The sequence below is a fragment of the Anolis carolinensis genome, chromosome 3 (genome assembly GCF_035594765.1).
Source record: "Anolis carolinensis isolate JA03-04 chromosome 3, rAnoCar3.1.pri, whole genome shotgun sequence".
NCBI classification, from domain to species: domain Eukaryota; kingdom Metazoa; phylum Chordata; class Lepidosauria; order Squamata; family Dactyloidae; genus Anolis; species Anolis carolinensis.
The window spans coordinates 81,617,802-81,632,871 of NC_085843.1; the positions used below are offsets into that span (position 1 = coordinate 81,617,802).

Here is a 15,070-nt window from a genome sequence, read left to right on the forward strand (position 1 = left end):
TTCTTCTTGCTCCAGTTAACAGAGAGAGCATTTTTTTTCTATTCCCTCCTTCTCCTTTCTTTGTTCTACTCTTTTATTACTGTGATCCCATCTCTAAGGCTCCCAAAGCCTCTACGTCCACCTGCAAACACAACTGGAACTGCAGGGGGGTGGGGATAAAGAATAAAATAAAAAGATAAAGATACAATCCCTCTTCCTGGTGGGTTTTAAAAAAGAGTAAATTTACCTGTAAGCTAGGGATTTTATTTCAAAGAGCTGATCTCAGGTTTTTTCCATGTTAGGAGCGACTTGAGAAACTGCAAGTTGCTTCTGGTGTGAGAGAACGGGCCGTCTGCAAGGACATTGCCCATGGGACACCCAAATGTTTGATGTTTTACCATCCTTGTGGGAGGCTTCTCTCATGTCCCCGCATGGGGAGCTGGAACTGACAGAGGGAGCTCACCCGCACTCCCCAGATTTGAACCGCCAACCTGTTGGTCGGCAGTCCCTGCCAGCACAAGAGTTTAACCCATTGCGCCACCTGGGACTCCTCTAATCTCAGGTGGAATGTGGAGAATCAACTTGCAGGAAGGAAACTGGTGGCATACCCACCCAACTGCCCTGAGTAGTCACGTGTCTCCGTTTCCAGCTGTGAAATATTGGAGTGTGTGCCATGCTTCATTTTTGGAAGCTGCATTTTATTATGTACCTACAGAGCACAATATCTAAATATCTGAAGAATATATTTTAAATGGCCATTTCAGCATATTGAATGTGGAAGAGTGTGTGCAGTTATTCAGCCTGGTTTGAAAAGGAGCCTATAATGACAGCATGACCTCCCATCACTGCAGCATTATGCTTTGACCCTTGATTTGTGCAAGCAATGACCCCGACCTTCCAAACCCCTGCTTTTCTCATAACTATAACACTCTGCATTTGCATATACCACTTGATAGGATTATAAACGAAGTGCATAGTGTTCATTTGTATGGGATTGGAAAACCTCTGGATCATGTGGTGGTGGAGGCTCCTTCTTTGGAGGCTTTTAAGCAGTGGCTGGATGGCCATCCGTCAGGAGTGCTTTGAATGCGATTTTCCTGCTTCTTGGCAGGGGGTTGGACTGGATGGCCTGCAAGGTCTCTTCCAACTCTATGATTCTATGATTCTGTGTTCTACATCACTGCTTCTTAAATTGTGGGTCCTGATCCTAAGTGGAGTCCCGTTAGCTCAGTGTTGGTGTCACAAAAAAGTGGCAGCAGTAAAAGGTTTATAGATGCTACCTAAAGTAGATGTTTTAGGCATTTACACAAATCTGTTATCAACAACAGTGGTTTCTGCAGAAAATGCTTCAGCTGAAGCTCATAAAAAGGAAAATCAGCTTGTTTAGCAAGACTTGAAAATATTGGTTTATTATCAGTGAATGTTTGATTTTTATGCCTAGTCTATATACCTAGGGGTCATGTAAAAAAATTGGGGCAGAAAGGGAAGTGGAAAAAGTTTAAGATTTCCAACACTAGATAAGGCCTATGGCGATTTGTCATCAGACCTGAAAGGTTTTTTTAAAATCATCAGCTCTGATCAGTAATGAGAAAATAAGATATTTAAGATATTGAAAATTTAAAATCCTATTCAGATGTGAGCTGGGCTGGAGGATTTTGCAGTTATTGTTCCAAAAAGTAATTATTCCAAGCTCAGGGGCTGGCACAGACTCACAATATCACCTCATCTTTGAGGGATAAGACAGGGATAGAAATAAGGAGTGGCTGTGGAGATGCAAAACTTATTGCATTGGAGGAACAAATAAGGCGGAGCTCAAGTTCTTTAAGGATAGTGAAGATTATCCTTTCCTGCTTTAGCCTTAGTCCTGAATCAAAAAATTCAGACTGAACATTTGATCGAGTAGTTTACATTCTTTATGCAACTGGTTTTTCTATGCAGCTGGCTTTTGTAAGCAGCTGGGAGATGTCTTTCTTTGCAAAGTTGCACAAGCAGCAGCTGATGTTCCCTCACCTCATAATTACATGTTGAAATTCTAAGTGGATTTCATTTTGGTTCAGATTATTCTGAATGAATATATTCCTCATTTTGCAACTTTATTATTACCATTTAGAGGGTGTATAAGCTGTAGTACAGAGATCCGTCTTAGAGCATTTTTATTTCCTTAATGAATAACTTATCTATCCCCTTAATGGGTTACTTTAACTTTTACATTGACTGTTGAATTCCAACAAAGAGTCCCATAGTACCAAAAATACTATAAAATGTATTAGAAGATGCCTTTACATCTTTAAGATGCCACAGGGTGATTTGATATTTTTCTTGCAATGGATTAATAAGGACCTCCTCCAGGTGTGGCAAATGTCAAGAGGCTGCAAATTTTGTTGCTGTTCTCACATATTTTGTTTTTGGAATATCCAAATGATGCTTCTGTTGTCCTGAACTATTTGCTGGCCCCTCCGAGCACTAACAGAAGCATTTTTCTTCCCACCATCAAATGGGATACATTTTAGTTCCGGTACAGATTAGAGGGGAATCTTTTTCCTTTAAAAAAAAACCCATTGTAGTGCAAAAGTATATCGTAAATTGGCATATTTGACTCTAGACTAGAATTCTAAAAATTGAAAAACTCAAGAGAAAAAATTAAATCATGGGAAGATGTGAGCAAATTACCCCCTGGTTTTTAAAGTAATACTAATAACACCTTTGGAGCACTCTGGTGCAGAACCAAGAAATCGTGATGAATGGATCCCTAAAAGAATGGCTTGACAGACACAGAAATGAAAACAACCAACAAAATCCAAAGAGCTTAAAAGAAAGAAATCATTCTTTTTAAGGCCAGTCTGCGGGCCTTTCCACACAGCCCTATATCCTAGATTATCAAGGCAGAAAATTCCACAATATTAGCTTTGAGCTGGGTTATCTGAGTCCACACTCAGATAATGTGGGTTTTTCTGCCTTGATGTTCTGGGATACAGGGCTGTGTGGAAGGGCCCTGGGAAGGCCCAAGGCTGATTTCTGATCATTGAATCCCTGATCCTGATCTGATGACGTATTGTATCATCTTGTCTACAAATATCTTAAGATACAACTGTAATCCTACTACAGATGTATCTTACAATAAGAACACAAATGTTCTTGTGTGTGACAGCAGCTAAACTTTGCTTATTTTCTAATGACAGTTTTGCTGTTTCCTGGGAAACAGATGGAACTGCTGTCCTGACAGGACCTTTCTGTGCAACCTTCACATTCGCAGTATTCATTTCTTCTGTTTCACACAAATCAATGGAAAACATCAACTCCATTCTCCCCTCTCCAGTCAGTTCAAGGAAAGAGAAGAGGGTTGAAACAATGCAAGTCCTCCTACTTCCACAATATTCTGCTCACAGCTATCTACACATCTGTGATGCGTGACAGCAATTAAACTTGGCCATTTTCTGATGACGATTTTCTTTCATTTTGTTTCCTGGGAAACAAGCGAAATTGACACCCCGGACAGGGGTCTTCCCTACAACCTTTGCATTAATGGCATTCATTTCTTCTTTTTTGTTTCACAAAGCTGAATGGAAAACATCAACTCTATTCTCCTCACTCTGTTAGTTCAAGAAAAGAGAAGGCAGTTATAACAATGCAAGTTCTCATCGTTCCAAAACATTCTGTCCACTTCTATCTGCAGCCTTATGCAGATGGGTCTTGCAATCACAGTTGGGCCAAAGACATTCACAACAAGCACTATCTATTGCTGTGAGTTACTCATTTATTTCCTCACATGAAAAGGAAAGGTTCTAGTGCAGGAGAGAGGATTTGTCCTAGACCTTCACAGAATGAGTAAAATGGCAAGTAGTTCTGTGTTTCCCAGGCAACATGGCTCAAAGGCTTCCAGGAATGGTGAAAGCCAGCGAGTTGCTACAAAGGTACTGTAGTTAAACCCATTAGTTCAGGGGTCCTCAAACTTTTAAAGCAGAGGGCCGGTCCACAAACCTTCAGACAGTTGAGGGGCCGAATTATCATTTGAAAAAAAAAATGAACAAATTCCTATGCACACTGCATATCTTATTTGTAGTGCAATACAACAATAACAATTAAAGAACAATACAATATTTAAAAATGAAAACAAATTTAACCAAAATAAACCTATCAGGATTTCAATGGAAAGTGTGGACCTGATATTGGCCAATGAGATAGTCAAGTTAATTAGGATTGTTGTTGTTGTGTGCCTTCAAGTCATTTCAGACTTTGGGCGAGCCTAAGTCTAAAATATTTATTTATTTATTTACTACATTTATATCCCACCCTTCTTTCCCCAAAGGGGACTCAGAGCAGCTGTATGTACATACAATATATTATTAGCATAGCACAATATTAGCATTATATATTACTACTAGCTGTGCCCGGCCACGCGTTGCTGTGGCGAAGTCTGGTGGTATGGGAAATAAAGTATTGAGGAATTGGTGGTAGTTAAGGTAAAGAGTAAACGTTTTCCCCTGACATTAAGTCCAGTCGTGTCCGACTTTGGGGGTTAGTGGTTATCTCTATTTGTAAGCTTGAAGAGCTGGCGTTGTCCGTAGACTCCTCCAAGGTCATGTGGTATGACTGCATGGAGTACCGTAACCTTTCCGCTGGAGTGGTACCTATTCATCTACTCTCATTTGAATGTTTTTGAACTTTAGGGTTGGGAGAAGTTGGGGCTAACAGTGGGGGCTCTGTCTGTTCCTCGAATTCAAACCTGCAACCTTTCGGTCCAGAAGTTTAGCAGCTCAGCGCTTTAACACGCTGCACCATCAGGGGTATTATTTTCGTAAGGTTGTGAATATACAATATTTTTGATTGTTTTTGTCTGTTGGAGGGAAGTATGAATGCTGCAATTAGGAAAAATGATTAGCATGTAATGACCTTGTAGCTTTAAAGCCTGGCTGTTTCCTCCCTGAGTGAATTTTTTGTTGGGAGGTGTTAGCTGGCCGTGATTGTTTCCTCTCTGGAATTTCCTTGTTTTCAGAGTGGTGTTGTGTGTGATATTTTATGTGCTTCTACTGCCTGTGACCCTCAGAAAACAGAGGATTTGCCAGACTTTGGCGATGGGAATACTTTGTTGGGAGGTGTTAGCTGGCCCTGATTGTTTCCTGTCTGGAATTCCCGTTTTCAGAGTGGTGTTGTTTATTTAGTGTTGTGATTGTAGAGATTATATTGTTGTGTATTACTGCACCACAGTAATTATTTCATCTTACAGTAGAATCTCAGTTATCCAACATTTGGTAATGCAATGTTCTGGATTATCCAATGTAGTCTGCGTTTTAGTAGTCAATTTTTGTGTATTCAGTGTTTTAAATTGTGATACTTTTTCTGTCAAATTTGTTGTATAACATGATGTTTTGGTGGTTAATTTGTATAATGATTCCCTAATTTGATGTTTAATTGGGATTTCCTGAATCCGTTCTTATTATCCAACATATTCAGTTATGCAATGTTGTGCTGGGATGTTTATGTTGGATAAGTGAGATTCTACTGTATATTTATAATTTTGCAAGGAAGGCGTTTGCGCCATCCCCCGGGCCCTGGAAAAGGGTAAATAAGAGAAGAGGAGAAGGCGCTCTGTACGTGCTCAGGGGCCAGGCGGGAGGCGTGGCGGGGTGAGGTCTGCCCTTCCCCTTTGCCCCTCAATCCCGGCCCTTCCCCTCCTACCGGAGGTGGCGCCGGTGTGGTGGTGGGTTGTAGGCCAGGCAAGAGCGGGCTCCAGTGGAGGCGCAGGCCTGGGGCGTCGCGGCTTCCTCCCCGCCTCCGCGCTTCCTGATGCCGGCCTCCATGTTCTTCCCGCGGAGGACAGGAGGAGGCCTGAGCAGTGGCGAGGAGGAGGAGGAGGGGAACCGGGCCAGGAAGGCGGGCAACGTGGTGCTCGTCCGCCGCTGCAGGCCCGAGAGGAAGAGAAAGGGGTGGGAAAGGCTGCCCCTCCACACAGAGGGAGAGAGGTAGGACTCGCTTTCCCAGAAGTGCCTGGCGCGGCAATGACAGTGTTGGCGCCAAAAACCAGGAAGGTCCCGAGGGAGGGACCTTTTTGTTTTCCAGGCGAGAGGTGAGGGCAGGGAAGGGTCGGCTTAGGCCCTCCGGGTGTTTTGGAGTAGAACTCCCGATTCGAGGATGGGGAGCTCAGCCTCGTGAGGCGGAGATGTGCCTTCTCCTGCAGAGTCCCTGGCTTCGGCGGTGGAGGAGGTGCAAGAGAGGGAGGGAGGGGAACGGTTCTGTGTGTGTGCGCGCGCGCGGAAAGAGTTGGGAGGACTGTGTTTCTGCGCGTGCGCAGATTGCCTGTTGTGTTTTTTTGGTGTTGTGATTGTGTTTTTTGTTTGATTATGTTGTATCTTACTGGAGGCGGGGATGATGGATTGCGTTGCCAATTTTAGAGTTTGGGGGAGCTGTAGATTTGTTGTTTTGTCCATCGCCGTGATGCCATCACTCTTTTATATATATAGATATTGAACTATACCACTATACTGTAATATTATATAATATATAACATATAATTAATATTATCAATATTATATGTAATATAATATTATATTATTATAATATTATATTATATTACATATAATAATAATAATATATTATTATTATTATATTATATTATTATATTATATGTAATATCCCCCCGCCCCCCAAAAGGTCTAACTGCCATTCTGGACCAGAATGAAGATGACGGGGCCAGGAAGACATCTTTCCACCATGTCTCCTGTATCAATTTAATGATATAATAATATATAATAATATTATACTATACTTATATTATAATATAGTGTATATACATGTAATATTAATAATAATATTATGATGTAATACAATGTAATACAATTCACTATTATAATTGTATATTTATATTACATGCAATATTACTAATAATATTGCAATATTAGTCGTATAATATAATATATTGTATATATATATATACTTGTAAACCTTCCTGAGTCCCCTTCGGGGTGAGAAGGGCGGGATATAAATGTTGCAAATAAATAAATAAATAAATAAAATATATACAATATATTATATTATTAAAACTGATATAAAAATATTATATTATAAAAATAAGGGCGGGGGCCAGGTAAATGGCCTTGGAGGGCCGCATCCGGCCCCCGGGCCTTAGTTTGGGGACCCCTGCATTAGTTGTTACACAGGTGTTTAACAAGAAATAAATTAAGCAGTTGGCCACTATGCTATTGGTCTGACAAGTAGACTCCTATGTCTTTAATGAATGGAAGAGCAATGGATGGATGCCGAGGGCCAATTCCCACCCCCACCCTCAACCTGCAACAGGGTACACCGCCCCATCAAATCCAAATACATCCATTTTCTCTACAGTCCTTCTTAAAATAGCAGCAGAAAATGATGTGACATGAGAAGCCTCCAATAGTTGCCTTCTTCCTGGAGAGATGTAACTACAGTAGAGTCTCACTTATCCAACGTTCTGGATTATCCAACACATTTTTGTAGTCAATTTTTTCAATACATCGTGATATTTTGCTGCTAAATTTGTAAATACAGTAATTACTACATAGCATTACTGCATATTGAACTACTTTTCTGTCAAATTTGTTGTATAACATGATGTTTTGGTGCTTAATTTGTAAAATCATAACCTAATTTGATGTTTAATAGGCTTTTCCTTAATCCCTCCTTATTTTCCAACATATTAGCTTATCCAACATTCTGCCAGCCCATTTATGTTGGATAAGTGAGACTCTACTGTAATTTGGTGCCACAGGATCCTATCCTGAACCCAATACTACTACAACATCTTCACAAATGACTTCAGTGAAATAGATGGAATAGAGGAACTTACAGATAATGCCAAATTAAGAGGGATATTACCTAAAACCAGAGAGGACAGGATCAGAATCCAACATGATTTTAACAGAGTGCTGCCCCCAAACTAACAAAATATTTTCAGGGCAAAAACTGTAAGTTACTACATATAGGAAGAAAAAAATTGAAATACAGAGATATAGGATAGGTGACACCTAACTTGACAGCAGTGTGTCTAATAAGAATCTAAGAGTTCTAGTAGACCACAAACCCAACAAGTCAACAGTGTGATGTGGTGTCTAAAAAACCAGTACAATTCTGGGCTGCATCAACAGGGTATAATGTCTAGATCAAGGGAGGTTACAGCACCACACTATTCTGCTTTGGTCAGACCATGCACGCAATACTGTGTCCATTTATGGCACCATAATTCAGGAAGGATATTGACAAGCTGTAACATGTCCAAATAAAAATTATCGAAATGGTAAAGGGTGTTAAATCCTGAAAATGACAGTTAAACCTTTCTTCTACCCAGTTAACTGCAGGCAGTTCAATGTGAGGTTTGTTCCTTCTCTTCTGATGAGTTTAGTAATTGTCCTGTCACATAGCTAACATCACCTTGCTTATATCAGGATGCCACTCCTCAACCAGAACATAGGCAAGTTAAGGGTCCAACTTACAAAAAGAAAGACTAAATGGCAAATTATATTAATTTGGACTTGGTAACATTGGTAAGCATTGGTCTTTGTAACATTTAAATGTCATTTTCATATCTAAAAATGCCTGAGAGTTACAGTTCCTTATTTAATAAGAAACATAGAAATATTGTTCCGGAATTACTGAAACAATGCTTGGTTGATCCATTGTGAAATATGGGGACCAGAATTTGGAGTGAGGTCATCTCAAGCACAGCCAACTTTTTAGATTGTGTCTCAAGGCTCAAAATATAATGGTTGTTTGAACAGCTGCAGGCACTTCTTGTTTTGATATGTAGTTCCATTGGTGAGAATAATTGTTCTGGCTTGTCTTGAAAATAAATATAGCATTTCATAATGTCATGTGAAAATTTACTTTTAAAAATATAGTGTTATGTGTCTGTTAAGGACTGAATTTTATTTTGCATACAGGACTAACTGCCCATGTAAATACAGTTTTCTGGATGATAACAAGAAGCTGATACCTCGAAAAGATGTGCCATCCTATCCCAAGGTATGATGAGACATCAAAAAAATAAACTTAATTTAATAGATCAGAACTCTACAGCTGTTCATAACAGTTAAAATGCCTTACGTTACATATTTTTCTATCCTGTTTCAGCACTGTGCTTCCATTAGCATAAGTGGACTTTTGGAGTAACTACTGTTTCATCAGAGAGGGGATATACGGAGTATATACATACTACAATAAGATTTTAAATGGATGAAAAGCTTGAATTGTCGTAGTATAAAGAAGTTCTACTCAAAGTGGTGGATCCTGGACCAGTGCTAGTTCTGGAGCCATTGATTACCCATTTCTAGCAAGTTTCTAGGAAAGGAATCCAAAAATTCTTCTCCGCAACATGTTGTTGTTGTTGTTGTTGTTGTTGCTGCTGTTGTTGTTGTTATGTTTACTATAGACCGCTTTTTCTCTCCATAAGGAGACTCAAAGCAGCTAACATTAAAAGCATTACAATACAATTTAAAATATACAAATATTAAAACAGTATTAAACATAATTAGTATTAAGAACAATTCAGATTAAGTCTATAAAAACATTTTTAAAAATCACAGCAGTCCCTGACCTGATCTTAAAAACCGCAAAACTCTATAAAGTTATAGGGAGGTATTAATTCCTAAAGACTACAGTGATGGAATAAATCACATATTCCAGCAAAAGGCCCTTTTTAAAGAGACCAAATTGGATGTGATACTGAAAGCAATGTCTGCTTTCCTACCCCATCACCACCCCCATTTTTTAGAAATTGTCTCTTGTAAGGAAGAGATACACTGTGTTCGCTACTAAAGGCCTTCTTCGGCTATTAGCTTCTTGAATGAAAGGTTCCAACTGATGCCAATAGGATCTTCAGTTGGGAAGTAACAGCATTTTGGGGAGATGGGATCATCAAAAGAGCAGTTATCGCTTCTCTATGTATACGTCAGTTTTGATAAAAACTGGGGCTCCATGTATCTGCTATTTGTATTTCTCATTTAGTAAGCAGGGGAATCTGATGCAATCGATAAAAATGCAGTTGGCATCTCACCTGGTTGAGTCTCAATATTTTTGGAGCTTGTTATTGTTGTTTAATAGGGACGGTGAAGCAAAGATCTTGATTTTGTATCTTTTAATATTCTGGGCCTTATACCTGGCATTTGAAGGTAAACACCTGAATTACACTCTCACCTCTGATTGACATGGAAATCTGGCTAGAAGACAACCTGAAATGAATTATTCAAGAGGCTAGCCTAAAGGTAAAACTGATGTGGTTGCCTGCTGTAGTGCATAACATTTGTTTTTCCTTTGTTCTCTGCAGTACATGCTATCTCAAGAAACAATAGAAGCTCTCAGGAAACCAACCTTTGATGTTTGGCTATGGGAGCCCAATGAGGTAACCTCTGACCTCCCATCTTATATATTCTTCTGTGGATCTGTTCATGGTGTTTCAGAGTAGGATGCTGTGAACCTTGCTTAAACAAAGGATCTTAAGGAGTGAGGGCATCTTTACCCACCACTTTGCTCACCACTTAGTAAAACCTTAACAGGACTTCAGCTAATTGCCTGCCATTTCCTTCTGCATTCTAATTTAAGATTAGAGTTATCCTTGAGAAATGGGAACCTGCTCACCATTTTATGATCCGTTAGCAGGTTTTTTAAAAAATAAAATGTCCTATCGTTGATTTTTGGAGCCCCCAGTGGTGCAGTGTGTTAAACCGCTGAGATGCTGAACTTGCTGACCGAAAGATTGGTGCTTCGAGTCCAGGGAGCAGGGTGAGCTCCCACTGTTGGCTCCAGCTTCTGCCTACCTATCAGTTTGAAAACATGCAATTATGAGTAGATCAATAGGCACCACTCTGGCGGGAAGGTAACAGTGCTCCTTGCAGTCATGCCGGCCACATGACCTTAGAGGTGTCTACAGACAACGCTGGCTCCTTGGCTTAAAAATGGAGATGAGCACCAACCCACAGAGTTGGATACAACTAGACTTAATGTCGGGGAAAACCTTTACCTTTACTATAGTTGATTTTAGAATTTGTTTACAGTGTGGTTCTCCATTCAAAATATACTTTTTCCAGCTGATCTCCATTTCCTTTGTAAATTAACATATTATACTAATTTTAAATTTAAAAAATGATTTCTAACATACTATACTGGTCAGAGTGGATTAGGTGCCACCCCAAAATTGCTTTCAAATTGCTGATACTATGCATAAGGATGTTACCTCAAATAGTTGATGAACAGTGATTTAGATACAAATATAAGAAAGAGGGCAATAAGGGAAAATGTATTTCAAAAGAATGCTAATAGGTTCTTTTGTATTGCCCAAATATGATACTATGATTCCACTTTTAACTTTATGGCTACATCCTAGATCCTGGGATGTGTAGTTTGGTGAGGCACTACAGTTCTCTCTTCCCTGCCTAAAATTCAAATTCCAGGATTCCATAGGATGTCACCATGGTAGTTAAGATTGGACCATAATGCTACAATTGCATAGTGTGGAAGGACCACTGGTATATGATAGAAACAGCCAGGGCATGGAAATGGATTGTTTTATATTCCCAATCCCAGAATCTCCCAGAATCCCCAAACCATGCTGGCTGTGAGGATGCTGGAAAATTAATCCAAAAAGTATAGCATTTCAAAGCAACAGTTGAATACATAGTATTTTTGTCTGTGACACACCACAGTGTCCTCTTTGTGCTTAAAAGCAGTTACATAAACTAGTGCAAACAGTGCCATTATCTAGCTGGATTTACTCTCCTGAACGAAGTTTATGCTATAATTGTGGAATGACCTGCCAGAAGAACTCTGACAGCTAAATGTCGGAATTTCAAAACCACGTAAAGACCTGTCTCTTCTGGCAGGCCTAGCCAGGCTGTCTTTAAAAATGAATCTTAAGTGTCCTTTGTTCGATTTCTGTTTTGTGTATTTTAGTATGTATTTTATAGGGATACATTTTGGTGTGTAACTTTTATGGAGGTGTGTTTTAGTATGTGTATTTGTAGTGTTTTTGCTGTGCTTATGTACTGTATATACTCGAGTATACGCCAAGTTTTTTGGCCCTTTTTTAGGGCTGAAAAAGCTCTCCTCGGCTTATACTCGAGTGAGGGTCCTGGCCGGCTTATATTCGGGTTGGCTTGTATTCAAGTATATAGGTAATCAGAGCTGGACAGTCTTATCTTAAATTATAGTTTTATGCAAATATTCAAAAACATTTAACCTACTGATGCCTTAATTAATGTAATTTTATTGGTATGTATTTTTATTTTTATTTTTGAAATTTACCAGTAGCTGCTGCATTTCCCACCCTCGTTTTATTCTTGAGTCAATGTTTTCCCAGTTTTTTTGTGGTAAAATTAAGTGCCTCGGCTTATATTCGCGCCGGCTTATACTCAAGTATATATGTTGTTATAATTGTTTTGTAACCTGCCTCGAGGCGGGTAAGAAATATTATTATTATTATTTGAGATTCTTCAACTATATTCCACTTAGGCTTTAAATGGGAGGGCTTAATAATGTGTTTTGAATGAGAGTATAAAATGTAGTCCTGTAGCAACCATAGAATAGCATTAGAAGATGAGGTAATAATAATGGTTGAAATCAGCTATCATAATCTGTGTTACATATCTTGTGTAGCTACATAGCAAAGATGTTAAGACACATAGCAGGACATCAGCACGAGTGTCCCAGTTCACATTGGGCTCTAATGCTGTGCATCAACACTCCCTAAATGATACTCCAATGCACTCTTGTCCCATTCCACATTTGTGCCCATGTATATTGATCTGTTTGCCATCTTCTGTACATAGCAATGCAACAGCAGCCCTGTCCTGGACACAGACATTACGGAACAACTCAATTCCAATTCTGTCAGATGTGCGTCCACTTACAGAAACATAGGTTGCCACCATTCTTGCTGACAATAGTCCTTTATGGGGTTTTAAAAAAACATTAAAATATTTTAAAGCACTATATTTGGAGGGGGGGATATCCTTATTTTATATGGGAACTTTATTTCAAAGAAGGCATAAGGGACATATGTCAAACACAAAGCAAATGAGCTAAATGCGGCCCACCATGTCATTTTATGTGGCCCTTGAGGCTTTCAGTTCCAGGGCAACATAGTCTTGTTTATACAGTTTTACAATTATATGGCTGATGTGGCCCTCAGTGAAAATGGGTTTGACAGCCATTCCTCTTTTGGGGGGGATTTTTAAAATGTGTGGTCATGATTTTCCTCTTTGGAGGACTCTGGAATTTGCCAAAATGGTTTTGGAGCAGCCATATGTAGAACATTTTTCAAAGGTTTAGTAGAGTCTGAGTCTGTTTATTAGCAGAAGCAGGATATTGTGTTGTTTTTCTTTCAAACGAGAAGAGGATTTTGGAGGCAGGGATTGGGGTAGAAATTTAGTGTGTCTGTTCCGTGAAAGAGCATTTAAGCCTTGCGCTCAGACAGTGATTTATCCAAAGCTATTGAATGAATTTTAGGAATTAAAAACTTAAACCTATTCTCAGATTTAGCATGCTTCAGAGCTCGCAGATGTTACTTTTGGGGAATACAGTTTTGAAAATCTAATACTAGGAGTTGTAGTCCCAAAACAGATTTTTTTAAAAAAGCTCTGTGCTCAATGCATTAGACCGTTCTTTCAATCAGACTGTGCAGTGTGTTTTTAATGTATGGTAATGTGAATAAGATAAAAATAACCTTTCAATTCTTTTCCACCCTCAGATGCTGAGTTGCTTAGAACATATGTATCATGATTTAGGACTAGTGAAAGACTTCAACATTAACCCTATCACACTGAAAAGGTGGCTGGTAAGACTTGACATGTTTTTGAATGATGTTTTAAAATATTTGTGGTCTTTGAAAAAGCTTGCCAAAATTGACTGATACTGACTTGTATCTAATGACTTAACAAAAACGAAAAGTAATCCCCTTATTATAATACTCAAAATATACTAAAATAATATTTTGTTGAACATAAGAACTGTGATGCTGGCATTTTTGAAAAATGGAAATCTCCAGAACCTTTTGGAGATTTTATGATTTGTGGAAAGGCATGACCTTGTTAGAAGTCACAACCTTTTGAAAAATGATGCCAAACCCCCTTGGCAAAAAGCAAGACCTGTTAAGAGTCAAAACCTTTTGGGAAAATGCAGAGCCGGCGCCCCCCCCCCCCAAATCTTTGGGGTGAGAAGGGCGGGACACAAGTATGGGAAATAAATAAATAAAATCAGGACAGTTTAAAAAACACTCAAAAACAGGGGAATTCCAGACATGAAACACTCAGGGCCAGCTAACACCTCCCAACAAAGGATCCCCCCAGGCAAGAAGCAGCCAGGCTTTGAAGCTGCAAGCCCATTCAAAGCTAATCAGGGTGGCCATCCACACTTGCCTCAAGCAGACAAGAGTTCTTTCTCCCTGGACATTATTCCACAGATATACAAACCCCACTTGCCTAGTTTTCCAACAGACCTCACAACTTCTGAGGATGCCTGCCATAGATGTGGGCGAAACATCAGGAAGGCAGGCCCAGCGCGGGCTGGAAGAAGAGGTAGGCCTTCCTGGAGAGCTCGCTCGCCGCCGAACAGGCCTCCTGTTCGGCGGCGAGTGAGCACATGATCCCCGCCAAGGTGGGGGCACCTAAATGGCGCCCCCGGAGACCATGTGCTCCAAGCGGGGGCTTTATTGGCCTCCATGTTGGGCCGGGCCTGGGATAATGCCATTCATGCAAGGCAATCAGGTTTCTCCATTGTTAGACTGATAAACTTAGATATCTCTTTGTAATGTTAGGGACAAAGATATGCCAATGCACAAGCAGAGTTTCAGAAGTGATCATTTTAGTTGCCCAAAAAAACATCTACTCTCTCCCAAAATATATTTGCCTTTAAATCATGCTCTCAAGAGACAAAAATAAATTGACTTCTTTAAAAGTAACATAGTTGATTTACTCACAAACTTCATGTATTCAGCATACAGCTACGTTGCTTATCAATCCAGTTACAAATAGGATTTGAAGTAATTTATTTGTGTAGATAACACAGGGCACCATTCGCAGAAACAATAGTCTAAGTCCATAGTCTAAAACATCTTTCTGTTCTGAGAGTCTAA

At 39.6% G+C, this 15,070-nt stretch overlaps 1 protein-coding gene across 6 annotated transcripts in view; it reads left to right on the plus strand.

The window, feature by feature from the left end:
- Positions 1–15,070, plus strand: part of pde9a (phosphodiesterase 9A) — a 97,351-nt gene that overhangs the window by 59,268 nt on the left and 23,013 nt on the right. For 5 of the 6 annotated variants that reach the window (XM_062975148.1, XM_062975142.1, XM_062975143.1 and 2 more), the window contains 3 exons: positions 8,889–8,970; positions 10,271–10,345; positions 13,688–13,774. In XM_062975148.1, the coding sequence (XP_062831218.1) occupies positions 8,889–8,970; positions 10,271–10,345; positions 13,688–13,774 (244 nt within the window). Of the gene's footprint in view, positions 1–3,454; positions 5,940–8,888; positions 8,971–10,270; positions 10,346–13,687; positions 13,775–15,070 lie in introns of those variants that run through there. The other variant, XM_062975144.1, reaches the window with a different exon arrangement.